Source organism: Heliangelus exortis, chromosome 15 (assembly GCF_036169615.1).
Source record: "Heliangelus exortis chromosome 15, bHelExo1.hap1, whole genome shotgun sequence".
NCBI lineage: Eukaryota > Metazoa > Chordata > Aves > Apodiformes > Trochilidae > Heliangelus > Heliangelus exortis.
The window spans coordinates 4,451,346-4,476,429 of NC_092436.1; the positions used below are offsets into that span (position 1 = coordinate 4,451,346).

The 25,084-nt window shown below is 38.1% G+C and overlaps 1 protein-coding gene across 5 annotated transcripts in view; it reads left to right on the top strand.

The window, feature by feature from the left end:
* CNOT6 (CCR4-NOT transcription complex subunit 6) overlaps positions 1 to 18,046 on the top strand; it is a 30,573-nt gene extending 12,527 nt beyond the window's left edge. For 2 of the 5 annotated variants that reach the window (XM_071759219.1, XM_071759218.1), the window contains 11 exons: positions 2,016 to 2,129; positions 4,497 to 4,683; positions 7,392 to 7,477; positions 8,507 to 8,611; positions 8,703 to 8,771; positions 9,580 to 9,737; positions 10,238 to 10,392; positions 11,325 to 11,479; positions 12,101 to 12,331; positions 13,020 to 13,222; positions 13,906 to 18,046. In XM_071759219.1, the coding sequence (XP_071615320.1) occupies positions 2,018 to 2,129; positions 4,497 to 4,683; positions 7,392 to 7,477; positions 8,507 to 8,611; positions 8,703 to 8,771; positions 9,580 to 9,737; positions 10,238 to 10,392; positions 11,325 to 11,479; positions 12,101 to 12,331; positions 13,020 to 13,222; positions 13,906 to 14,118 (1,674 nt within the window). In that variant the 5' untranslated portion in view covers positions 2,016 to 2,017 and the 3' untranslated portion in view covers positions 14,119 to 18,046. The remainder of the gene's footprint in view (positions 1 to 2,015; positions 2,130 to 4,496; positions 4,684 to 7,391; positions 7,478 to 8,506; positions 8,612 to 8,702; positions 8,772 to 9,579; positions 9,738 to 10,237; positions 10,393 to 11,324; positions 11,480 to 12,100; positions 12,332 to 13,019; positions 13,223 to 13,905) is intronic. The other 3 variants (XM_071759222.1, XM_071759220.1, XM_071759221.1) reach the window with 2 other exon arrangements.
* Positions 18,047 to 25,084: the final 7,038 nt, after the last annotated feature.

Genomic DNA, 25,084 nt, shown 5'->3' on the forward strand with positions numbered 1-25,084 from the left:
AGTCGTGTTCCTGTGCTGAATGAGATTTCTGTCTCTAGCATACCTGCTTCATTTATTGAAAAATTGGAACCTATTTATTAATTCAGGGAGCTGCAGGAAGCAAGAACATCAAATGGCTGAGGAAGGTAAATGTTTCCTCACAAACTGAAGCATTCCTGCCTGGCATTGGTCTTTGTGACTTATATATAATTAAATACAGGCAATTGCAGTATAGATGCTCTATACACTACTTTGCCATGTATTACTGCACTGGTTGTATTGTTATAAGAGTGCCAATTTTTTACCTTTCTTTAGGTTTTAATCCAGTCTTATCTCCTCTAGTTAGCTCAGTTTGAAGAAGAAAGTGTTACACTAGGTGATTCCAGTACCCTGGGTATTCAAGTGCTTTCATTCTTTAAGGAGCTCCCCCCCCCCCCAGCTGCTATTTATAATCTCACCCCTTTACCCACAATTCACTTTTTAAAGGGGAATTTCTTTTCACTGCAGAAATCTGGTTTTGACCAGTAGTAGGAGTGGGAAAGGGAAGGAGGAGCATGAATTACTAAAGAGCTGTTGCATTAAAGTAAGCATGTGGTGCCTCAAAGCTTTATTTTAATTAAGATGCACAATTAGCTAAAAGTTTGTGAGGCTTTTCTGTTGCTTGTTTAATGTGTGGAGTAAACATTTTCCTGTAAATTCAATAAACAGATAATTATAAGTATGGCTGATAGTCTAATTTGCTAACAGTGATTCCTTCTTTATTATCTATATAGTTACAACAGTTCTGTTTCTTTTCACTTTGTCCAGAAACATGAAAAAAAATTAGCCTTAAAGAGCTGGTAGGTGTGCTGATGATTTTGACCAGTATAGCTTCTTTAATTTGTGTTTTTTGGGTAGTATTCTATTATAGTTACAACAAATTTTGCTTATAACTTCATAATATTGTGTGTAATGTGTTTGTAAATGTGATTTGAGCCAGCATTGTGTGATTTCTCTGTTTCTTACAAATAATTTCATACCTTGTTTGTGTATTTTGACAGTTTCAAGACAGTCAAATCGTTGCTGTAAAAGCTCTTAGATATGTGTCAGGTCATGCAAAAACATTAATCTTACTTGTGATAAATGTGTTTTATATTGGAAGTCCTATGTAAATTGAAAACATGGAGCCATTTTGCAAGTTGATATAGTATTGATTTATTTAAAATATATGTAAGCTGATTTTCCTCTTAAATTCTTAAAGATGTATTTCTCTTGGAACAGAGTACAGGGAGAGTTATGGCACAGGGCTTAGTATGGAGCCAGGAATGTGCTGGGTTTATTTTTTTCTTCCTCTTCTTTTTAGTGAATAGTACAAGTATGTTGGAAGTACAGGAAAGCTGGAAGGAGGTTTTTTGGAGGGGAATTTTTGACACTACTCTCTCTCATGGCCCATAATTTGGTATGGTAAAAAGAGATAAGAAATTAAGGAGTGTTTCTGGTAAAGTTGTCACGAATGCCATGAAAAAAAGAACAGAAATGGAGTTAAATTTCAACATTAAATGCCTAGCTGAAGAAAGTGATAGAAATTTCTACCTCACCTCCAATATATTGAGATGGAAAAGACTAGGATAAGATTTGGGTTAAAAGGAGAGTTCCTTGTGGGAAGGAACTGATAGATTGTCAGGGTTATAAGAAAATAGTTTCTTTATAGTTTGTACAAGGGGGAACTTAGTAGTGGCGATGACTGCTTTTTGAGGGTTCATTGTTGAAGAACCATGAGCCTGCAGTAGAGTGGATTGATTTTGGAAGACACAGACTTGGAAGGCTGTTGGCTGCCCTGCTGGAAGCATCAAGAATCTGTGTTCTTTTATTTCATAGCAGTCTTTCCCTGCTATAAACCATAGTGAGGTTTGTGAATGGACACAGGTTATCTTTATCTGAAGATTTGAAAAGTATTTGGAGAGAATGTTCAACACAAAATTCAGCTGAAACAGGAATCATGTTTTAAAGACTTTTCAGTATATGTATCTTAATTACTTGGCTTTTTGTTTCAACAGGAATGCCCAAGGAAAAGTACGATCCACCTGATCCACGGAGGATGTACACAATTATGTCCTCAGAGGAGGCAGCCAACGGGAAGAAATCACACTGGGCAGAGTTGGAAATAAGTGGTAAGACACTGAGGAGTGGTCCTGAGTTATGAACTCATTGTAAGTTAAGAGTAATCTACACAGTATGTGCTTGAGCAAGAAATCCAGAGTGGAGTTACCTGACTTGAAGTGAGCCAGCCCAGCAAGATGGCAGTGTCAGGAGGGGTGCTGGGTTGTGATAACACAGGGAGCTGTAGGAGAGGTAAGTTGAGGCAGGTGGGGAATCCTAACATGTAATAAAGTTGGGAAGATTAGGACGTGGATGTGAGCTCTTTGTGTTTTGAGAAGAGAGGGTGAGTGAGAGTTTGGATTTAAGATCAAATTTTCAACAAGAAGGGGGTGAAGTTGGGATTATATGATATGACATATGCTCTTACTTTAAGTAATATAACAATGATGTGTTAATCCATGACATTATAGTTTCTATTGAAGTAGAAGTTTAGAGTTTAAAAACAGTTGTAAATCTTCAGTCGGCTCTTGAGATTTAAAAAAAAAAAAAAATCCTCCAGGAATTGCAAAGCTGCTAGCTTTGAGGTGCTCTATGCCTTTTGGATCTTTTATTAGAAATAAAAAAATGCTCATAATTCATAAACATTAATTTCAACTGGTGTGGGACACTGGTCTCTCGTGGTTTGTAGAGTGAATTCTTATTTGGCTTCATGAAGTGTGTTTATAAGGAAGTTCAAGCCAAATATTTTAAGAATTTAAAATATTTATGGTGGTGTAAATTTAGGACAAATATTTGCTTAAATATGAAGTTTCTTCAAGAGACTGCAAAAACTGTTAAGGGGTTATTTCTACATGACCACAATAGAGAAATTGATGGAAGGGCAAATACAAATAGAGTTCTTAGAATTGTTAAGAGTCTTTCCATCCAGATCAGTGAATCTGTGTCTTGCTTCAAGTGCCACATGCTTTAGCATGTGAATAACATCCTTTACTTGAAGGTTACAGATGCAGAAACCTAGTTAAGTGCTGCTTCAGGAATCAGCATTATGTATCAGCATTAGGCTTGGATATCCACTGGACATCTGCTGCCTCTGCATAGAAAATGCATTAAGTGATGGCTCTTTCCTTTCATGTCTGATAATCTCACTAGAGATTGATTCCAGCCAAGAGAGGGGAAGGGAGTGGATGAGGGACCTTGATGGGGAATCCTTGCAGCAGCCACAAGGGTTTCTTTGATCACAGTCACCTGTTTGCAATGGGGAGTAGGGGAAGAGGTGTTAATTCGGTGTTAAAATTGCAAAGAACTATTGATTTGTATTTAAAACCTTTCAAAAGATTTCTTAATGAGCATTACAGTAACATTAATTCTTTAAGATCTGTTAGCATTTGCCTTGCAAAATAAAATGTGACTGGTTTTGTTTTATTAATGTTCACGCTGTCATTTTCTCATGAAATACTTGGTCAGCTAATACAGAAAAACCACGAAAAGCATTTTCAGCTGCTGTCATTTAAATCACTGAGCTTTTTCATTGCTTTTCTATGCCACTCACTTTCTTACAGCTCACTGTAAATATACATTTATTAAGCCTTTTGTGTAGTATTAATGAGATTGTTCTTAATATTGGTGAGTCATGGTGGGGTTTTTAAAAGGCTGTCACATGTAACTTTTTTGCCTTGGAGAAACTGGTGTGGGTTTTCTTCTAATGCTTTTGGAGCAGTGAGATGACTTCTTTAAATGGAAAAGCAGCCTGGGGGGAAAAAAAGATCTTGGAGAGAAAAAATGTTTTGAGACTTTCTGATGATATCTCACATTCCTTGCATGCAGCAATGTAAAAATCTTGATTCTGTCACACAAATCCATGTTTCCACCCTTCAGTTTATACAAAAATCATACAGTTTTTTAAAATATCTGGCAATAGTTTATGCAGCTTTTAGTTGAAAGCCAGATGGAAATCCATGTTTTCAACAGAGCATTTTAGTCATCCTAAATATAGTGCTTCTATCTGTTCTTGGTTGGATAAATGCCATAGAATAAAGATTTTTGGTTTGAAAGATGTTGCACAAAAAGAAGGGAAAAACCAAAGAAGCCTCTTTCATCTCAGGACTGTTTTTTACACCTTGGTTAATTATTGAATTCATGGTCAGTTAGTAAATGTCTTGTAGGGAGCTCGAGAAAGACAGATGGTGAAACCTTAAGTAGGGATTGGAAAAAACACTCATCATCTCTGGCAGTGCCTTATGTTTTCTTATGCATCGCTGAAATTTTTGATCTATAGAATCAGTGATTAATGGAATTTTCATTTAATAATAATAAAAGCCACAACAAAACCCAAACTAAACTCCCCTTAAAGTCCTACACACACGCTTATAAAATGCAGAAGTATCGCCAAACCTGTACGGTTTAAATCTTCTGTTTTCTTCTGTACCTTCCTTTCACAGGGAAAGTGAGAAGCTTGAGTTCATCATTGTGGACACTGACCCACTTGACAGCTTTGCATCTCAGTGACAATTCCTTATCCCGAATTCCTTCAGACATTGCCAAGCTTCACAATCTGGTTTATCTGGACCTGTCCTCGAATAAAATCCGCAGTTTACCAGCAGAGCTCGGAAACATGGTGTCACTCAGGTGTGTACATCTCAACAGGAGTTAAAATTGTTCTCCTTATGTTTGTAGTTCAAATTTCAGCTGAATTCTTATGTTCTAGTAAATGAAAAGCATAAAGGGATTCCCAGTTTCTCACACCTTTTTATCTGTCTCGCTGAATACTTGGTATGATCTCTGCAGCTATGGCAGTGATGGCTTTTCTGTGATCTCCTGATTGATGTGTGACAGCACAGAATGAGCTTCAGAAGTGCTTTGTTTGATAGCAGTCACCCATTTTATATTTTTCCAAGTCCAGTTTCCTCTCTTACACATCTCCTTCCACACTCTATTACAAATCTGTATGGGGTGTCTTCTTTTAAGAAGTAATGATACACAAAAAAGTTGCTTTTAACACCTAGTAAGGTAGGAAAAAGGTAAAATTAAACATTCATAATCGTGTTAACTTCATTTTTTCCTCTTAATTCACTTTAGTGATTATTCTTTACAGTAGTTCTTTTTATGCTAATTTTCCAAAAACTACAATTTGTCTAATACCAGACCCCCACTTTTGGTATCTTAAAACTGAATTCCTGTGCAAAATGGGAAGGAGAAAAAATGTTCTAAACACACCTTTTTCTTTCCTCAGTTTTAGAGTAACAATATGTGCAAAGTTTACATGGAATGATTCTTCCTTTTGCAAGTGAAACATGAATAGTGATGCTTATTTAGATTATAATTAAGGCTGCAGCATTTCACTTGGTAAAACCACTTACATAAACCATGATGTATTTATGTAAGAGTAGATGTTTAGAGGCAATATTCTTTTACCCTTAACCCAAAGGAAGAGCCTTATCTTAGGTTTATTTGACAGTTACCAGTAACTGCCTTCATTTCTTTTAATTTTTAAAACCTTTATGGAGCTTTCTCCAATCCAGAAAATACTGAGTCTAAAAAGAATGTTATTAAAATTAAAGAAGACAATAGAGAAATGTAGTGCCAGCATAGCTTTAATGAAACTAGAAGCAAAGGAAGTTTGCACATAGAAATACCAGTCCTTGCATTTTCTGCAGTCCACTCTGTTGTGGAGGATTAATGTAATGATTAAAGGTACTAATAGCTCAAATTCCAAAGCAGTTGAAGTCTCAACCTCTCCAAGGCTGAGCAAAGGGACCTTGATTTCTAGGCATAATTGGCAGCTCTGTTTCATTGTGTGTTGTGTGGTTGTTTTCCACTGTGAAGTAGCCTGTTCTAAAGGAAGTTTTGTGTTAGTATTTCAGTTGCAAGCAGTTATTGGTAACAGATTTCTTCCTTTATCCACTCTGCAGGTATTGTGAGCTGGCAATCCTAAATTTAATGGCACAATCTCATCTTTTGTATTCATTAGCCTCCTTTTATTTTCATCAGTGTTTTTCATTTTTAAATATTGCTGTAAAGGTGGTGTTCATGACAGGGAGTTTGTTTTGATGACTGAGTAGTCATGAAAAGTAGTGTCAAAACCTGTTATGCCTTGTTTCTAACACTTTTCCCAATTAATTCTGGCTGTTTCTATGAAGTTTCAGTTCTTCCAAGCCCTAAATCTCTTCTGAGTAGAGAAGGCCAAATCTTGTAAATGTGAAATGTGTAGTCAAGGTCTAGGATCACACTAGTTTTCTGCTTGTCACTTAAACATAACACATGAATCCAGATCTCCAGGCTTGAAAAGCCAGTGCATTAATCCACTGTGTGCTTTCTGTCCTCAAGAATTGCAGCTCATCCAGAATTTCTTTCTATGGGGGTGAGAGTGAAGAAAAACCCCTAAGTGCATCATATATTACAACACTCTGCAGGTCTCAGCTGTGCTGGAGTTTCATGTTTCAGGCTGGCTCTGGCTGCAGACACTTCCCATAGCTTCTGGGAAGCTGTTCAGACTAACAGGAATTCAGCACTGGGCATTGCTGATAGCCTGAGCCCCAGGAATCATTTGTGCTCACACACTTGAGAATTGATAACAGGTCTTTCAGCTCCCACATCTGGAGCTCTGGCTTTGGTCTGTATAGCAAAGCTTGCCTCAGGCTCCTTGCAGCTCCTTTTTTACTGCAGGTACTTGAAGAAGAAGGTGTCAGAGCAATGAGAGTTCTGATCTTTGTGGAAAGAGGAGGAAAAAATGAAACACTGTAACATGTTGTCTTGGAAAGCTCTGCTGTAAAATGGATTCTCTTGATTTGCTTGACAGAACTGGTGGGATTTGCTGTGATCCCCTTTGCTGTGTAGAGGGGGTAGGTTCTGCAGAGCAAGGATCATCAGAGAAAGTAATTGTTTCATCCAAGAGAAAAAATGTACTGCTGTGCCATTCTTCCAGCTCAACCAACCCAGTCCTGGATTTTTTGTTTATTTGTATTCTGGGATATAATTTCCCTTTTTCTGGGCTTTACTCATAACTGAGCTGTTTCATGGTCTGGTTTGTCAGAGCTGTTATTGTTTTGTCTATGAAAGTATTTAATTATTGCTAACATCTACAAAATCTCTGACTTTTTAAGGTAAACTTGCTAAATAGCTACTTTCCTCTGTACTTTAACATAATATGTATTTTGTCTGTTTGTGTGTGTTTGAGACCTGCAGGATTTCCCTAACTATTCCTGTTTAGTCTTTCAGTTTTTCAATATTGTGGTTCACTGCTATGTTGTTTCACTTTTAGTTAAACTTCACATACTGTACTCCTGAAGACAAATGTTGCTGTTTTCAGCTGTATATGATTCTTGCTCTTTCCACAGGGAACTACATTTAAATAACAACCTGTTACGAGTTTTACCTTTTGAGCTGGGAAAACTGTTCCAGTTACAGACTTTGGGTCTGAAAGGTATTACTACTTTTTTTTTTTTTTTTTTTTGGCATCTGTGCTTTGTTTAATGATACTGCTTTGGAGATGTAGTGGCTGTAGACTTCTATTATAAGATGTTGCTGAATCCTAGATGTAGCTGCTTACTCTACGTTTATAAATATTGTTATTTAGGGGTTATTTTGAAAAAGAAAAAAACCCCACAAAGCAATGAAAAAAACCCCAAAACAAACAAACAAAAACAACAAAAAACCAACCTAAGTTGGGAGCACTCCACATATAAAGAGGTTTGCTTGTCTTTCTGCAGAGTGAGTGGAAGCTTTATATTGCTTGAGCTTGGATACAGAGCTGCTTTAACTAAGAAATGGTCTGCAGGTAACTCTAGGTATTTAACCAGAAAGGGAACGTGCTCTGTACTGCTGTAGGGTACTGTACTGTTAATGCAACCAGCAATTTAAATATCTTTCCATATTTTTTTAATCTTAGCTGCATGGATTCTAGCTTTAAAATTGTGGAGCTTGGGGGAGCCATTGTCACAAAATGAGGAGCACAGAGTGATGCTACACTTCTAAGTAGTGTTGAGCATCAAAAGTCTGTTTTTCTCCCTTCAAAACTGGATGATTTCAGTGTGTGTTGTCCATGAGAACTTTCACAACTTGCTTATGCATTTGGCTGATCACAGGCTTGCAGGTAGATTTGACTGCAAATAAATGGGTGGTGGATGTTCCACTTGTGTCAAGTAAAGCAAGCAGAGGTGGCTCCTGTGTTTGGCCTCATGGGCTCTGCCTCCCTGTCCCCCACTCTTGGATCCAACAACAGCCCCTGGAGAGGCCACTGAGCAAACAGACCCTGGAGGGAGTGGGTTTCACTTCACCGGAGCTATTCACACATCTAGTGCTTTGTGGGACTGAAGACCTGAGATCTGAAAGCTTGAAGTAGTTTGTAACACATGCATTATCTTTCCTCAGAGATGTCAGCTCTGAACACTGATGTGTAAGTTGATAATGGTCCTGTGTATTTTATTCAGTGCTTCTGAAAATCTGTTTGCAGGAAATCCACTCACACAGGATATTCTGAACCTTTACCAGGAACCAGATGGGACGCGAAGGCTACTGAACTATTTGCTTGATAATTTGGCAGGTACTGCAAAAAGAAGTAAGTGATCATTCTTAAAACATACATTTCTGCTGTGTAAAATAAATTTGATTATCACTTTTTGTATCTCTTCTTTAATCCGTTCACATAGTTTCAACAGAACAGCCACCTCCAAGGTCTTGGATTATGTTGCAAGAACCAGACCGTACAAGACCAACAGGTACTGTAACAATTTCAGTCTTTGCTTTTATTTTTTTTTTCCCCTATTATAGAAGCTGTTGATCTTTACTATCAACTGGAGAAAATGAGTGCTTGAATTAACCAATCATCTGTACAGTGCTGACCAGCTGGCTGAACTAATTCTGAGTTTAAGCACATGTTCCAGAATTACCCATTTTTTAGTAGGAAGTAATTTTTTTTTAATTAATGTGCTCCTTGGAGGAATTGAAACTGTTGTCCACAGTTAGTTAAACAGGAATTATAACAGGCTTAATTGAGCATTTGTTGAAAATAAAAAAGGAAGGTCCATGAGTGTCATTTCAAAAAAAAGTCTTTCTTTTTTTGTTCTCAGTAACCAGTTTAAAAAACAAACCAAAAAGTCCCAAGAAAACAAAATCTTAAATCCATGCTGCTGCCAGATTTCCCCAAACTGTCTCATTGCCACTCCTTTTCCAAATTTATAGAGAGCAGATGTTGTCTTCAAAACAATTATTACCCATGGTAATAATTAAGGTAGATTTTAAATAAGATAGATTTTAAATAATCTATTTGAAAAGCTTTTGAACCTTTTTGGTATAACTAGCAAGTGTGCAAAATAGACTTACCTTGTTCTGGGCTTTTCAGAGCAGAGCATGGCTTAGCATAAAGTAAATTTGTCTGCTACAGTAAACTGCACTGACCCTATAAAGAGATGGGGGTTGTTTTTTATTTTCTAATGAAATGCTAGAAGATGAAAGTGAAGAACATAATTGTATATATATATTTTGTTGTAAATATATCAGTGTGTGAGTAAAATTACTCTTCTGCAGCATTGTTTTCTGTCATGTGTTACAACGTGCTCTGTGATAAATACGCTACCCGGCAGCTGTATGGCTACTGCCCATCTTGGGCACTGAACTGGGAATACAGAAAAAAAGCCATTATGCAGGAAATCCTGAGCTGCAATGCTGACATCATAAGTCTTCAGGTAAAAGATGCACTATTTTTTCTTTTTCTCATCCCACCTGCTGGTTTCTCCGTATTAAGTGTATTTACAGTAAATGGTCTGTTTTCAAAACCTTCCGAAAACAAAAGAAAAAAGAGGTGTTTAGAACATTATTGGTTGCTTGACATCAAAAGAATGCTTTTCAGCCTACACAGTTGGAATGTGAACCAGCAGCTGCTGATCAAAGAAATGTAAGTGAGGCTGTCTTTGTGCCTGTGTGTGTATGTGGGGCTATAATTGACACATTTTCAAATAAAAAGCTTGAGATAATCATAACTCTAGGGATTACAGAAATTAATTTATATTTTCTTCAAATAGGAATATCGCTCAAATTTGCATTCTCTGATGTACTTAATTCCTACTTTTTTTTTTCCCTAAATCTAATTTGAAAGTGATTTACACTTCTGAAGAGTCTAAATAATACCAGTCTTGTGTATTTTGCTAATTGTACATTCATGCTGTGCTGTCTTACAACTTTATAGGAGGTTGAAACTGAGCAGTACTACAGTTTTTTCCTGGTAGAATTGAAGGAACGTGGCTACAATGGATTCTTCAGTCCAAAATCTAGAGCTAGGACAATGTCAGAACAGGAAAGAAAACATGTCGATGGTTGTGCAATATTTTTCAAGACAGAAAAGTAAGTTAATGTGCTTTGCAAAGCCTTCTGCTGTGTCCTGTTCTCTTTCACACCATTTCTCAGGTCAGTCTGTTGCTCTAATAGTTTGGCATTAGTTGCCCTTTTTGTAGCCATTCAGTGTTTCTGATGGATCATTCCTATCATCAGAAAGAGTGGTCTGGACAGGAGGGATCATTCTGGGTGTAATTGGCAGTAGAAAATTTTACCATGAAGTTTTGTTGAAGTTGAAATTCCATTCCATTAAAGCAGTGTATATTTAGGAGGTCACTAAAGTACAATGCAGTTGTTGATTGTGTCCCAACCATTAGGTGTTAATAATGAAAAATGAAGCAAATGTCTTATTTTTTTCTTTTTCTTTGATTGAAAGAATTGATAAGCCTCAAAACTGCTGAAATCAGACCTCAAATAATGACTTTTTGATACATCATCCTGCTGATAAGGCAGAAGATAAGGCACTTAATATCTTTGCTCACTTCTAAAGAAACCTCAGTATTTAAGACCTGCAGCACTTGCTGATTGTGTCATATTGTACAACTCTTAGGTTCTAGGGGTAATTTCCCCTCCTCCTCGTGCTTCCACTCCTTTGTGTCCACACAGGGCACCTGTGCAAGATTTGTTTTGGCTCCGAAATATGATTTAGTTTCTTTTAAACCTGTGCATTTGATCTAGACACTGGTGCAGAATTAAAAGTGAGCACAACTTTTCTATATTTTCTCTATCTCTCTGGAAATAACTTTTATAATAACTTTAAAAATAGTTCTCCTAACACTTTTAGTATATCCTTTGAGTTCAGCTTAGGATTTGTTGAAATTATGTGATTGGCTGAGATTTTCACATCATAAAGGTGTTTGAGCTCTAATTAAAAGGAGAACTGCCTACAAAGTTTGTATCTTGACTGCTGAAAAAAAACTTGTATGATGTTCCTCTTTCAGATTTACTTTGGTTCAAAAACATACTGTTGAGTTCAATCAACTTGCTATGGCAAACTCAGAAGGTTCAGAAGCTATGCTGAACAGAGTTATGACAAAAGACAACATTGGAGTTGCTGTATTGTTAGAACTGCGAAAGGAATTGATAGAAATGTCATGTAAGTCCTATTCAGATTAATTTTTTAATTGATTGTAGATTTTAAGTGGGAAAAATTGATTTTTGTTATAGTAAACCAGAAAAACTGGTTCTATAGCTGAATGTAACTTTGTATATTGTATTCTCAGACATCCGAAGAGTTTTTGGGGAAGAGTCATACTGCTTAAATGATAATTTTTTTTCCTATTTAAACCTTTTTTGCTTAGAAAATACAAAGACTTGAGTTTAAGTGATTTGTCCTTGAAGTCATATACAGGTATCAAAGAGTCGGCGTTAGTCACGAGTTTCTGGGTTTTAACTTGTTTTTTCTTGAACTTGTTTTCATCACTGTCATGCTTATCTGTTATTTATATTAATTTACAGTATTCTTAGATATGATACCATTACATGAAACAAGATAGTCTGTTTGTTAATTCATACAAAGCATTCAAAACCATCAACTAAAACACTTTGTAGATGTAAGAGAGGCTGTATAACCCTCTTAAACAAAATGGCATCAACTCTCTTCAAATTACACTGGTATCTTATTTTTTCCTTCCCTCAAACATCTTGTTTTTAAAATTCAATAATAGTGCTTTTTGTTGCTGGCTATGTAAGGTAAAGAACTGATTTTTAATTTTAGCTGGAAAGCCACATCTTGGGATGGAAAAGCAGCTGGTTCTTGTAGCTAATGCACATATGCATTGGGACCCAGATTATTCTGATGTGAAGCTGGTTCAGACTATGATGTTCCTGTCCGAGGTAAAGAACATTATTGATAAAGCTTCTCGTAGTCTCAAACCTGGTGTTTCGGGAGAACTTGGAACCATTCCACTTGTACTGTGTGCAGATCTCAATTCTCTACCAGACTCTGGTAAGAGTTCCATTTTTTTTTATTTTTTAAGACTGCGGTGTGTAATGATTTAAATTTGAAGTCTCACTTTTCTAAAGGAGTGTTAAACGTGGGGAATATATTGGTTTGGTATCATAAGTGCTGAAGATACTAAAAATATTTAAGGAGGAGAGAGCCTGAACTGTTTCTTTTGTGAGTGACATTATTGCCTATGCAGTGGTGTAGCTATGTCTGATCTTTCAGAAGGATTTTCACTGTTATTACTATAGGAATGAAAAGGAAGAAAATATCTTCCAAAAATAACTTGTCGATTAGGCTTTGCAGCCTTTTTAGTTAACTTCATCTATAGTAGTGTCACAAAAGTTGGCTTTTTCTGAAATATTTTAACTGAAGAACACTGAAAGCTTGGAGAGGAGGAAGCTGCAGCCAGCACCTATAGAATTTTACTTGCACTTCTTTCATCTCCTCATAGTCAGACTGTTCCTAACTAACCTTCTAGATTTTTCCAGTCAAAGCCTGTCTTACTTTGTTCTAGGTGATAGTTGCTCTTGATATTCATACACATTGTATTGGAATAAAAAGTAGTGCTGACTGCACTGTGGATGTGTAGAGGATTTGTTTTATAATGCATAAGGTTGTGTGTATGACTCAGAAGAGATCTGCTGAATCCATGTTAATGCCTTCTCGTGTGTCTGTGCCTCCCTTGTAGGTGTTGTTGAGTACTTGAGCACTGGTGGAGTGGAAACAAACCACAAAGATTTTAAGGAACTGAGGTACAATGAAAGTCTTACTAACTTCAGCTGTAATGGGAAAAATGGAACAACAAATGGAAGAATTACACACGGTTTTAAGTTGAAGAGTGCCTATGAGAATGGTCTAATGCCTTATACAAATTACACATTTGACTTCAAGGTAATGAGTTGACTGAAGTTATGGAAAACTTCTCCATTTTGATGTTATTTAATTAGCACATTATTTAATGTGATTTGCTGCATGAGATTGAACAAATTAATCCGTTTGGGTAGCTGACTGCAAATTCACCAAGTTTCTTTTTAAAACAGCAAACTAGAGTGCCCAACACTTCAGTCTCCTGGAAATAAAATTTTTCTTGTTAGTAACTTGTAATAGATTTGCAAGAGTTGGGATTCTGTTAACCTTCCCTGTAAATAGGAAGGTATTTTAATACTCCAAGCTAAATGAAATAGTACAACAGGGGCACTTAAGCTGTCAACTGTGAGGGAATAATCTATGTTGCTACTGGAAAACTCTCAGTGCTTTGTTGCCCAGGGGCAACAAAGAGCTCTTTTCCTCTCCAGAGCAGAGGAAAAGCAGAGGAATGTGATATGAAGCTTTTATAGGAAGCTGGAAATTAGAACCCATGAAAGCAGAGCAGAAGTGATACTTTTTCTTTCGTTTTTCTAATCTATATTGAGCAGAGTATGGGAATAGAGCAAGCTGAATGCTCCTGAATCAATGATTGCTGTGGAAGAGGTGGTACCATTTCACTTAATACTGAGCTTGCCCTCTGTTTGGAGCAATACCTCAAGTCAAGAGTATATACTAATTATTGATTTTTATCTTTTCTCTTGTTTCAGGGTATTATTGACTACATCTTCTACTCTAAACCTCAGCTAAACATACTTGGCATTCTTGGACCTTTGGATCATCATTGGTTAATAGAGAACAATATAAGTGGTTGTCCACATCCACTCATCCCTTCTGACCACTTCTCACTTTTTGCACAACTGGAGCTCTTGCTGCCTTTCCTGCCTCCTGTAAATGGAATCCATCTCCCTGGCAGGAGGTAGTCAAGTACATTTTAGAGGGCAACCTCAATCTAACTTGTACAATTGTAAAATCTGAATATAGAGGAGTGAGGTATGGCCAACAGGGATTTTTTTTCTTAATAATCTTAATCTTAAATCTAATTATTTGCTAAAGACATAGTAAAAGCCAGGTGCTATCAACAGACACAATTCTGAGCCCAAGATACTTTGTATACTGTTTGACAGCGATTGGTGCATTTGCACCTTTCTTTAGTACATTACAATTAACCTTTCTGTTTCTTTTCTCCAACCTGACATTTTCATGCCTTGAAATAGGGAATTGTTATACAGTGTATTCTCTTTGCACAGTTATCTGTAGCACTACTTTTTTGAGGCCAGTAGGAACATCCACAGAACATTCTTCCGTACTTCACTCCCTCCTTTTTCAGACTTGTTTGTAAAATATAGAATTTGAATTTAGCCTTTATTGATTGTATATGAACAACAGAAAACCTGATTTATGAGATTTTGTACTTTAAAAAAAAAAAAAAGAAAAATCAGATTTGGAAAATGATTGTATTGTAAACTAAGGCTAAATTTTTATCTGTTTTCATGTGTTATAAAGGCCAGCTTGTAAAAGAGGTTGTCACAGGTTTTCTCTGCTCATGATTTGCACTGTTAGGGTTTCGTTAGCCCTTTTGTACTACTTTTTATGTTCAATTGAGGACGTTGCTTTTAAAATCCAAACCTATAAAATCTTAGTATCATACAGAGATAACTAAATACAGTCTGTTTCTGATTTTAAAAAAAAATTTAAAAAAAGAGAAAAGCATCAAGTTCTCATAGAACAGATAAGCTAAGCAGTGAATATAAGTAGACCTGTATGGATTGAAAGTTATTGCTGATGTGTATACACTCAGATATTTTTTTCATCTCTTAACTTTTGAAGTAAAATTTAGAGATACTTGTGTACAGCTTCTCCATTCTGTTTTAAATACTTGTCCTATCTCCACTGTGCCTGCTTAAATTTGTTCTAAACTAGCACTGCCTGTGCATGCAGAGAGATCCTGTGCATCCTCTTTTATTTTTTTTAAATAATGTTAACACTTGTGAAAATTTTATGAAGATACTTTTGTATAAGCTGTGGCATCTTTTTCTTTCCTTTGTGAAGCATTGAATATCACACTATTTGAACATGTTCAGGTTATGGGTACACAGTTTCTAGCTTCTAATACCCATGCACTGCTTCTTTCAGTGTCATTGCACAGTGCTGTTTTTCCCACTCAAAATTACTATCATGTGAATTCTCTTCCGTTTAAGTGTGTTCCTCAGTTTCAGAAAGTATAATTCCTTGAAGAAAAAAAACCCCAACCTTACATTTTCTATTGATGAAGCAGTGTAAAGTAAATGCATTTTCAGTACAGGTCCCAAAGACAATTCTTCAGATCATTTTTTTAAAGTGACCAAGTCTTATTTTAAAGTGTCAAGCAAGACTAAAGTTATAGTGTACCCTCAGTGCCATTTGTGTCATGAAGCCAAGTATATGACAGCTTACAAATTTAACTTGTCTATTTGTATCTGAAACAGGAGAATTTATCATCTCCTTAAACTAAAACAATTTGAATAATCGATGTGAAAACAACCAAAAAAAAAAAAAAAGGTAGAGAGCTTGGTCTTAACAGCTTTTGTTTCAGCTGCGGGCAGGGAAGCAAAAGGACACTGAGCATTAAAAAAAAAACTTTCTAAATATTGTGAATTTTTTATATAGGAGACTGGATTGGTAATAATGATTCAAAATTTTTAAATGAAAAGCACAGAAGTGTGCTCAAACCGTTCTGTTTTAAGTGAAAGGAAAAATTGCAAACAGCTCGGTTTTGTCAAATACACGTTTTAAAATTTCAATAGGAGAAATTTTGATCTTGAATCCTTGTCTGGGACCTGATCTCTTGGGGTTGTTTTGTTTTGGTTTTAGTTGTGTAAACACCAAACATGTCCAGTTTATAATCAGTACATTGAAATGCTGGTAGTATTGCTGTAGTAGACTTAATGCGTAGTGTTATTTTTTTCTGTTTGTTTTTTTTGGGATTTTTTTGTAAAGTGTGAATAAAAGGTGTTTTACTCATGTTTCCTTAATGATGTCTTGGTAATGTACATCATGACAATTTCCAGTGATGATGAGCCAGTCTAGCTTGTCAAACTGAGCAAACTTTTATTTTTCTTTTCTGATTATCTGGATTGCATAGAGTCCAGAAAGCTTTACAGAAGGGGAAGGGAAGCACTTACTCATTTTGTATTTCTTAGAGGGGGATAATTTACTTTAATAGATGCTGGAGCTTGAGTGCACTTGTTAGATTCTAAAGGTTTGAGCTTTATCCACTGTGTTCTCCTGTATTTCTTAGTCTTAAAAACATTTGAATTTATGACAACGTGTTGAAATATGGCCCCTTGTGCTTTTGGAGACACAACTGTTCCTTCTCAGTCACTGTACAGTCTAAGGATCCATTCAAATAACTCTTTCCTCCAGCTTTTGTTCTAGTCCTTTGGGTCCCAATTGAAAACCCTAGAACACATTGAAGACACTCCTTTGACTTCACTGGGTTTTAACTGGACTGCAGCTATGACTGGGGGGGCTGAAGGAAGGAGAAGTACTTTGAATATAGGGAAAGACCAGATGGTACCTAAACAGAGCTGAGCTAAACTTTGTCAAGCAATCTGTCAGAGAAAATACAGTCCTGTGTCAAACAAATCTAACTCAAAAGTCTCAGTTTCCAGCTATAACATAGAATAAGGCAATAAACCGTGTCTTCACAAAAATCAAAATGTTTGCTTCATAGTTTTCAACATTAAAATGGTTATTTGAAATATCTTTATTCGAGGTAGTTTTGGGTGTTGCCATAATGTACCTTCAGTGTTCTTGTTGTAAAAGCACATATAGCAAGTCACAGAGCATCCTTAGGGGTTGAAAGGGTTTATTTAGGTTAGACAAGGCTTTTTTTCTCACTTGAAATGCAGTCAGTCCTATCTTGTCTAGTTTTATTTACATTTACCAAGAATCCTGGGTGTCAAAGTGTAAATTGAAATATACCTTTAACTGAAAGAATTGGTTAGAGTACAAGACTAATACCACAAGTTACTGCTTTTAACATAACACAAGTAGGGGAGGGAAGAGTATGTAAGTTGGTGCATGTTGTAATTATTTTGTCCTTTTAGCAGCTTTTTAAAAAAGAAAATGTAAATTTGGCTAAATTTGACAAAAGTTACTTTAAGAACATTGTGTATTTGCATTTTTGCTATAACTTTAGCAAGTAGCTCAATATTGTTTCAGTTTTGGGTTGGGTTTGTTTGTTTTTTGTTGGTTTTTTTTTTCAGAGTAGACACAGAGTATGGTTTGCTCTCTCAGTGACACAAAGCCTGTATGAAAGACAAAATAATTATGCCACCATTGGGGAAAAAACCCAAAACTAATTACACTGTAAAACTTTAAAAAAGTTCATTTAACCGCTTAAGTAGCAAGCCTTTTTCATCCAGCCAGACACAGTGTTTTTTAGTATGTTAACTGCTCTTCTTTTCTTTTGGTTGCATAAATCTGTAATACTTAAGTGTCTTGGTATGTTTAAGTAGTGTCTAAAATAGAGTATCTTAGTCTTTATTCACAGTACTTCTGTATAACGTGTAATGCACTGGACTAACTCTTGTTTACCATTCATGTAACAAAAAACCAGCACATTATCTGCACTAAGCTCAAAGAATGTTGCATTTGTCTATAGGCAGCTCTTCAATAAGATAAATGGGAAACTGAATATGGTCTGATGGTAAACAAGGGCTTTTACTGTTCTCTTCAGTGGAACTTTCTTCTTGGTCAAATTTTAACTAGTTAGTATTATATTTATATACAGGGTCTTCTTTTTCTTTACCAATGTATTTTCCTACTCATAGCTGACCAATAAATCCAATATCTGTTTCAAACGTTCTTGAAGTCTTAATTCATATTTTAACTTAATTCCTACTTGGATCTCAGCCCCACATCCTCCAGTATGTTGGCACTTTGCTTTCACACAAGTTACCTAGCTCAGTGTTTCCATGAATACCACATGCCCAGAGTGTTCAGCTTGTTTGTGTTTTTTTAAATTTGCTGTCTTAAAGCAGCTGTAAGTGCCCAGCAGAGTGATAAATCCCATCATTTATGGGAATTTTAATTCCCATCATCACGTTTTCAGTCTTGCCACTAGATGGTGTGTGCAACACAGCCTTGGTCTGCACTGAGAGCCACAGGGAAGAGAGGCTGGAAAGTGCCATCCACAAAGCAGGGCTTGTAAAATGATTTTTTTAAAGAGTATTAGTGGGAATCTAGGCTGAAGAATGAACCATTTCCAGTAGATGCAGTTGTTTTGGTATCATCCATGTCAATTAAGTACTGGCTTTATAAATCCAGCAGCCATGGTGGGAATAAAAATGACCCATTTTTTATGGCAAAATCATTCTATAGAGTTTCTCCTGCTGTGTTTAATCTATGTAGTGTTTTAAGATGAGTTACAGTTGTGTCATAGAGTTTTTGAGCTCCTAAGGAATCTCTGCTAACCTGGCATGTAGGTTTTAGGCTATCTCTCCATAACAAAACTGCCAAAATTAATGGAGAGCCTGGATTCCTGTCCAGAGATTGTCTATGGACACAAGCATCTCTGTCAAGGGATTGATCTGAGTTTGTGTCTGGTGGTCCTAAGCCATGTAAGAGAAAATATGTCTTTCTTCAACTTGCAGTGAAATAACTGCAGCATTATATGATTGGATGCAAAACCACTGTGGCCAGAATCCCAGTTACACTGGTCCATCATACCCTGTGCCACTGGCTCCTCAGTGACAGCACAAAGCTGGGTTTGTGCCTGAGGTGATGGGAATGTCCCAAATGAGTGCAAGTGATTGTGTGGCATTTCTTTTCTACTGACCTGGGTAGAACAGAGGAGCCTTAAAGCATCTGGAATTGAGCTGGGAGAGAGAGAGGAAGAGAGAGGGAAGGAAGAGAAACAAGAAGTGGAAACAGCAAGAATACACAAGGCTGTATCTTTTGGGAGAAGCTGGACTTCATTAAAGGTGAGTGTTCTGGTTACTTTCTTGCCTTTCATCTTCTCCTCCTAACCCAGAGGCACTACTTGTTCTCTAAATGTTCACTAACTCTGCATGGAAAGCAGTAAATAAGCTATAGAGACCTCTGGGGCATCTTCTCTTACTCCAAAATAAGCCTGGTGTTCTCACAGGCTGTCTGTTTGGATAAGGATTGTTGTGGTTAAATCTACTCTGTGTCAGTGGACAGTATCCATCTCTTAAAAATGCCTGATGTTTGTTACAAAATAGTAATATACTACAGAAAAAAAACCCATATATACACTCCTGCTGGGTTTTAATGACCCACAAAGATTTAAGCTTCAGCTAATTGTTCTGAGGACAGTATTTTTTTCCTAGTTAGTTTAGTTTTTCTAGTTCAAGGCACACACTGCTCTCTTTGGGTGCCAATAGTTAATTAATAAACTGGCTGATGGTATTGATTGCTCTTCAGAGGCTGGACTTACTGATTTTCAAAAAACAGCATAGCAGCTAATAGTCTGGTTTTTTGGCCAGGAGACCTCTGACCTGTGATACCCAGACCTGAACCCAGCAATGCTCTGATTTTGCTGACCAGACTCACAGACTGGATGGAGGGAACTCTAGAGGTGCACAAGGATTTCTTTTCACCACCTTTCCCTTCCCCACCTCTCCCAGCTCAAGCAGTGGGAGAGGGGAATGTTAGGAATTGTGTCCAGCAACCCCCAGGACGTGACTGCTGCTTCTACCACCTCAGTTGCCTGATGAGGTTGTGACCTTTTCTTGTTTGGCTCTTCTCTGCACTTTTCTGGGCTCTCTGGGGACATGAGCCAGGCTGCAGTCACACACCAGGGTGCTACACAGGGTGGTTGTGTGTTGAGATGCTGGGAACCCAGTTCTTGGTGTCAGGGGACACCATCTGCCACCTGGGGAGGAGCAGCTGCTGACATCTCATCTATGAGTTACAGGCTACTGCACAAAGGAACTGGATAGAAATACAGATCTGTCTTGGTTAACACCCCAGAAGATGGAGGTTTCTTTGTCTTGGAGCAGTTGTGAGTTTTCCAGTCAATAAAAGCAATTATATTCAGTTAGAATCTAAGTGCATTGCCCAGAGAGAAAGGAGCTAGCCAAACATGCTTATCTTTCCAACTGCATATTGATTTTCAGATTCTCCACACATGAGTTTATGAATTTTTGTTCCTTTTGCAATGTTTTAAGATGAACTAAAACAGCTGAAGGCTTATATTTCCTTAGCTGCTCTCTGAGAGGCTGTACCTCTGTATTCATGTGGGCTAAGCACTTGCATTTATTAAACTAGAAGAATTTCTGGTTTAAGTTTAGGTAATATACTGATGGAAGTCCTGGGATTACTCTTGGTAATGTTTTCTCCTGTAGGTGGAATCCCTCATCCAGGGGCCAGGGAGGGAGGAGGCAGATCACAAAAAGGTAGAAATTTGTGGCTTGGCCCAAGACAGCCAACAGGAAATTTTCCATTAACTCCACCAGCCTTTCCCTGGGAAAAAAAGAAATTCCAGGAGTACAAAAAATGAATTTACCAGATGTGTGTGTAGAACAGACTTGTCTCCCCTGAGATCTGTCTTGATCCCCCAAACCACTGCAGGCAGGAGGGAAGTGTCTGACCTGCAGCACCAAGCATGGGAACTCCCATTCTGCTGAACTGGGTTCACGTTTCTGGGTCCAGTCCTGAGCCTCAGGTATGGCTGTACAATTTAATTAAGCTTTCACATCATCCAATGTGAAAACTGCTGTTTCATCTGGTTATATCACCTCACAGCAGGATGAGCCACATGCTGTCAGTCTGTCCAGAGAGTTGGATCACTCCTCTGTCCCCAGCAGGAGAAATGCCTGTGGTGCAGTGCTTGGTTTTCATAATGATTTTAAAAATACTCCAAGATTCTGACTGCAGTGGCTCCTTAAATATATCTGCAAAGGCCCTGATCCATAAAGGTACAGTTGGTGCTGTCTGTTGAGGTACAATGGAGCTGAGTTAGTGTGGGTCAGGATGAGAGTGCTTGGAACAGGAAAATCTTACAGGTCTCCTGCTTTAATAGGATCCAAGCAAGAAACACTTCTCCAGGAAAAAAAAAAAACGAAAAGAAAAAAAAGAAAGAAAAAAAAAAAAAAGAAAGTGTGACAAACTGCCATGTAAATGCTGCCCTTGATACTGTTAATGAGAAAGGAGAGAATTCTAATAAATGCTAATTAGAGAGTTCTGTCTGATAGCTGGGTCCTTATGGCCCCACAGTGTCTCAGTCTGACAAAGCTGGGACAGATTGGATGAAGTGTTGCTGTGCCTGGAAGAGCAGGAAAACAGAAAACACAATTTTGCAAAACAGTTTGAAGTTCATTTTGAAATGAAATTGCTAGAATTGATCAAACAGCATGGGATGCTACAGAACTTGGGAGGGAGGTCTGCGGAGGGTTTGGTTCCTTGGCAATTTTGGCAGCAGCTGTTGCTGCACCAATTTTCAAATACCAAAATTTCAAAGGAAACAGACATCCCAATTTTCTGCCAGGCCTAATGGGATGCTATTTAAATGCTGACGTTTTTCTTTTTATCCCATGTCATTTGTACTGATCCATAGGAATCAGATCTTGTATTTGGGCACAGAGTCCAAAGATTTCCACTGCAGGACTGAGATTACCAGGTAATTTTCTTTTGCTAGCATTAGCTTTAGAAAGACATTTATCTCAGAATCCTTTGGTTGAAGACAGTGAAATTTAATCAAGTGAACTGATGAGTTTGGAGTGGGTTTGACTGTCCTTGCCATCACAAACAGTGCTCCTTGCCTTCTGGCACATTGTGCCAAGAGTATTTTTACCGTGTCAGAAAAATGTGCAAAGACTGTAGATTTTTGTCAGCATCTTTCTAATGAAAAAGACAATTCTGGAAAAGATGCCATGGAGCAGCTGGTGTGTATTTGTTCACCTGAAGAGTGAAGCCCCCGTTTCACTGGGGTTTTTGCTTTGCTGACCTTTCAGTGGTAGAAACCATCGTCCCCTGACACTTCCTTGCCATGCTGCTGGTGTTGGCTTTTGGATTCAGCTGTTGCCCCCATCATATTCTACTTGATGCTAACATGTAGTTCAATAATTAGTTTGGTTAATTATGCTTGGAAAAGAGTTTCAGGGTGGAGACCCAACAGGTCATCTAAAGCTGATTTATTGTTGAGCCCATTCATTTCTTGAAAATGATTTGGTCTGAAGCAGAGAGGCAGCAGAGAAGTTAAAGCTTCCATTTCCTACCTTTAAAATTACAAGGAGAGGGTTTCACCACATTCTGCAGCATGGATCAGTCACCATGGGGCTCTTGGGGACTTCCTCAAGCAGGCAATGTTTTATTGTTCCAAGGAAAGAGAAGACACTTTGTAATAGATTCTTCTATTTCCTTGTTGCTATAAAAAGATTGGGCAGGGGAGGTGGGAGGAATGTGTTTTAAATCCAGCTGGTACCAGCTCAGCCCTTCAGGGAAGCACAATGCTTAATTTCTCTTGTATTTCTTTGACCCAGTTAGCATTGCACAAGTGTTCCTGATCACAGGACTTCTAATCCTCTCTTGAATCCTGCTAAATTTTATCTTGTTGACATCCTGCAGAGATTAATTCCAGGAGCTGACCCTGCACAGCAAGGAGCCCTGATGCTTTCTCTCTGCATTGTCTCCTTTTCATTTTCCATCCACATCCCCTCACTCCAACAGCCTGGTCTGGACCTAAGCCTGGGCACTCAAGATGTGGCATCTGCATTTTCCAAAAGTTCCACCCAGTGAAGGGAAGATGTAAAACTTGCAGCCCAGCACCTCTGGTATAAACCAGAAGCCATTTTCTCTCCTATATACATATGACCAAGGGAAAAATAAAAAAGGATTCAGCAAAACTCAGCTGATTTGTAGGTGTCATATTCCACCATCAGCTGAGATGTGGCACTCTCCTTTCTGTCTTCTTCTGCTCTCACCTCGTATGGCCACCTCACTTTGCTGATCACAGAGGGGAAAAGTCCCTGTAAGTTGTGTGAAGTGCAGCAGATAAAACACTGTGGTTAACACCCAGTTGTTGCTAAGATCAAAGCAGGCTGAAGGGCTTTCAGCAAGGTTAATTTAAAAGCAAAGACAAGAAAACAGTTGACAAAATACATACAAATAAATGAATAAATAATCTGCTTTCCTTCATCAGCTGCTCTTGGAAACCTGTGCTTCGAATGCTGCAGAAAAATATTCCCTCTACGAGCCCATTCCAAAGCACTTAGGGGCTCCCTTTGATTTTAAATGGCACTTGGTCAAACATTATGTAGCAACTAGATGGTATTCCAAAAATGCCCAGCTTTTCTACAGCTCCTCCCAAGAGCCCTTGGAAGTGTTGCCTCCAGGAGCATTAATTCCAGGAAAGCTGTGATTGCCAGGGACATTATTTCTCTATTTACACAGTGTGGATTTTTCATCAGTGCTGGCTCATGCCAGGCAAATTATACTTGAGAATCCCAGAGCATGAGGAAAGGCCACGAGCCCATGATGTGGCCCTTCAGAGGTCACCACTGGTGTCAACTGTGACCCACAGAAGTGATGCCATCCACAAAAACACCCATGGGCTCTGCTGAGCAGGGCAGAGAGCTGGGCTTGAGTGATCTGACTCTTCAAATAGAAGCAGAAAAGCTTTCAGCCATGATTTTGGATCTCCCTTCTGTCCACAGTTACAGCTTCAAATACAAAGCACTTTCCCATTAATCACCTTGCTGATCAGACATACAAGGTTTGCACTGAAAGCAAAGGGATTCCTGCTTAGTCACTCCCTGCAGTTTAGCTTCATTGTGCACTGTTTATCATTGCTCTCCACCTAGGAAGGCTCAAAGTTAATTAAAATTTACCCTTAATGAATGATTCAATCGCAGACACTTCAGGGCATGAGGAAATCCTGATGCTCAAAGCCTCTGCTTTAAGTGGGGACCCTGTGTTCTTCTTTGGGTCTGATCCTGTTAATTACACACCATGTTTCCTCTTGGAGCTTTAAGAGTTAGATTTTTTTTCTTAAAACAAAAGTGGCTGCCTCTATCCTAACTTCAGTGTTCACATTTTTTTATCAACTGTTTTTGCTGACCTCCCTCTTGCACCTTCTTGCATCTCCCTGTTCTTGTGCGGCCCTTAAATCTGCTCCAACTTGTTTCTGGTCATTATGTTCCCTCCCTGAGACCCATTTTTTACTTATCCCAGTCTGTAACCACAGTGCACTGGCTTATATTTTATTTTTTTATCAACATTTGTCTCCCTGGCTGTCCATGCTGGCACAGAGAGGCCTCTTCTGGGGTGGACAAAAGTCTCTGTGCTGTAGCTGCTGGAAGAGTTTCTGAGCTGCTTTGGGTTGTACAGGTCTGGTTGCATCTTTGCTATTGCTTTGAGCTGATAAATATCTTTGTCATTTAAAATGCAAGCATGTGAGGGAAGAGTGGGATGAGTTTCTTTCTACTTGGCCAGCTCTGGTTTGTAAATTCTGTTTGTGATTTTCTGTGTCCAAACGCATTTACTCTTTGCAGCAGTAATAAGCTGCATGACCATGCAAGCAAAATTGCACATTAGCCCATGGATTGCTTGTGAAGGCTGAGACTGAATCTGCCAGTGGGATTTGGATACCAATTCCCCACTCAAATTAATCCAAATCCCTTTAGCAGTTCTGATGATCTCACTAAATGAGGTTTTTCTGCCAGTGACTTCAAATGCAGAAGGTACCATGAGATTGGCCATGGAGGCAGCGTGGCTTTTCTCTCCCTCCATGACCTAAAATCCTAGATAAGGTTTTCTTTTTTGTCTAAGAGCATTCTGAACAGGGTGTGACTTCTGCAGGCTGGTGATTCCTCAGCATCTCTTTTGCATGGAGGAAAAGAGGGGGAGCTTTTCCTGGTGGCCCCAGGAGTTAGGTCTGTG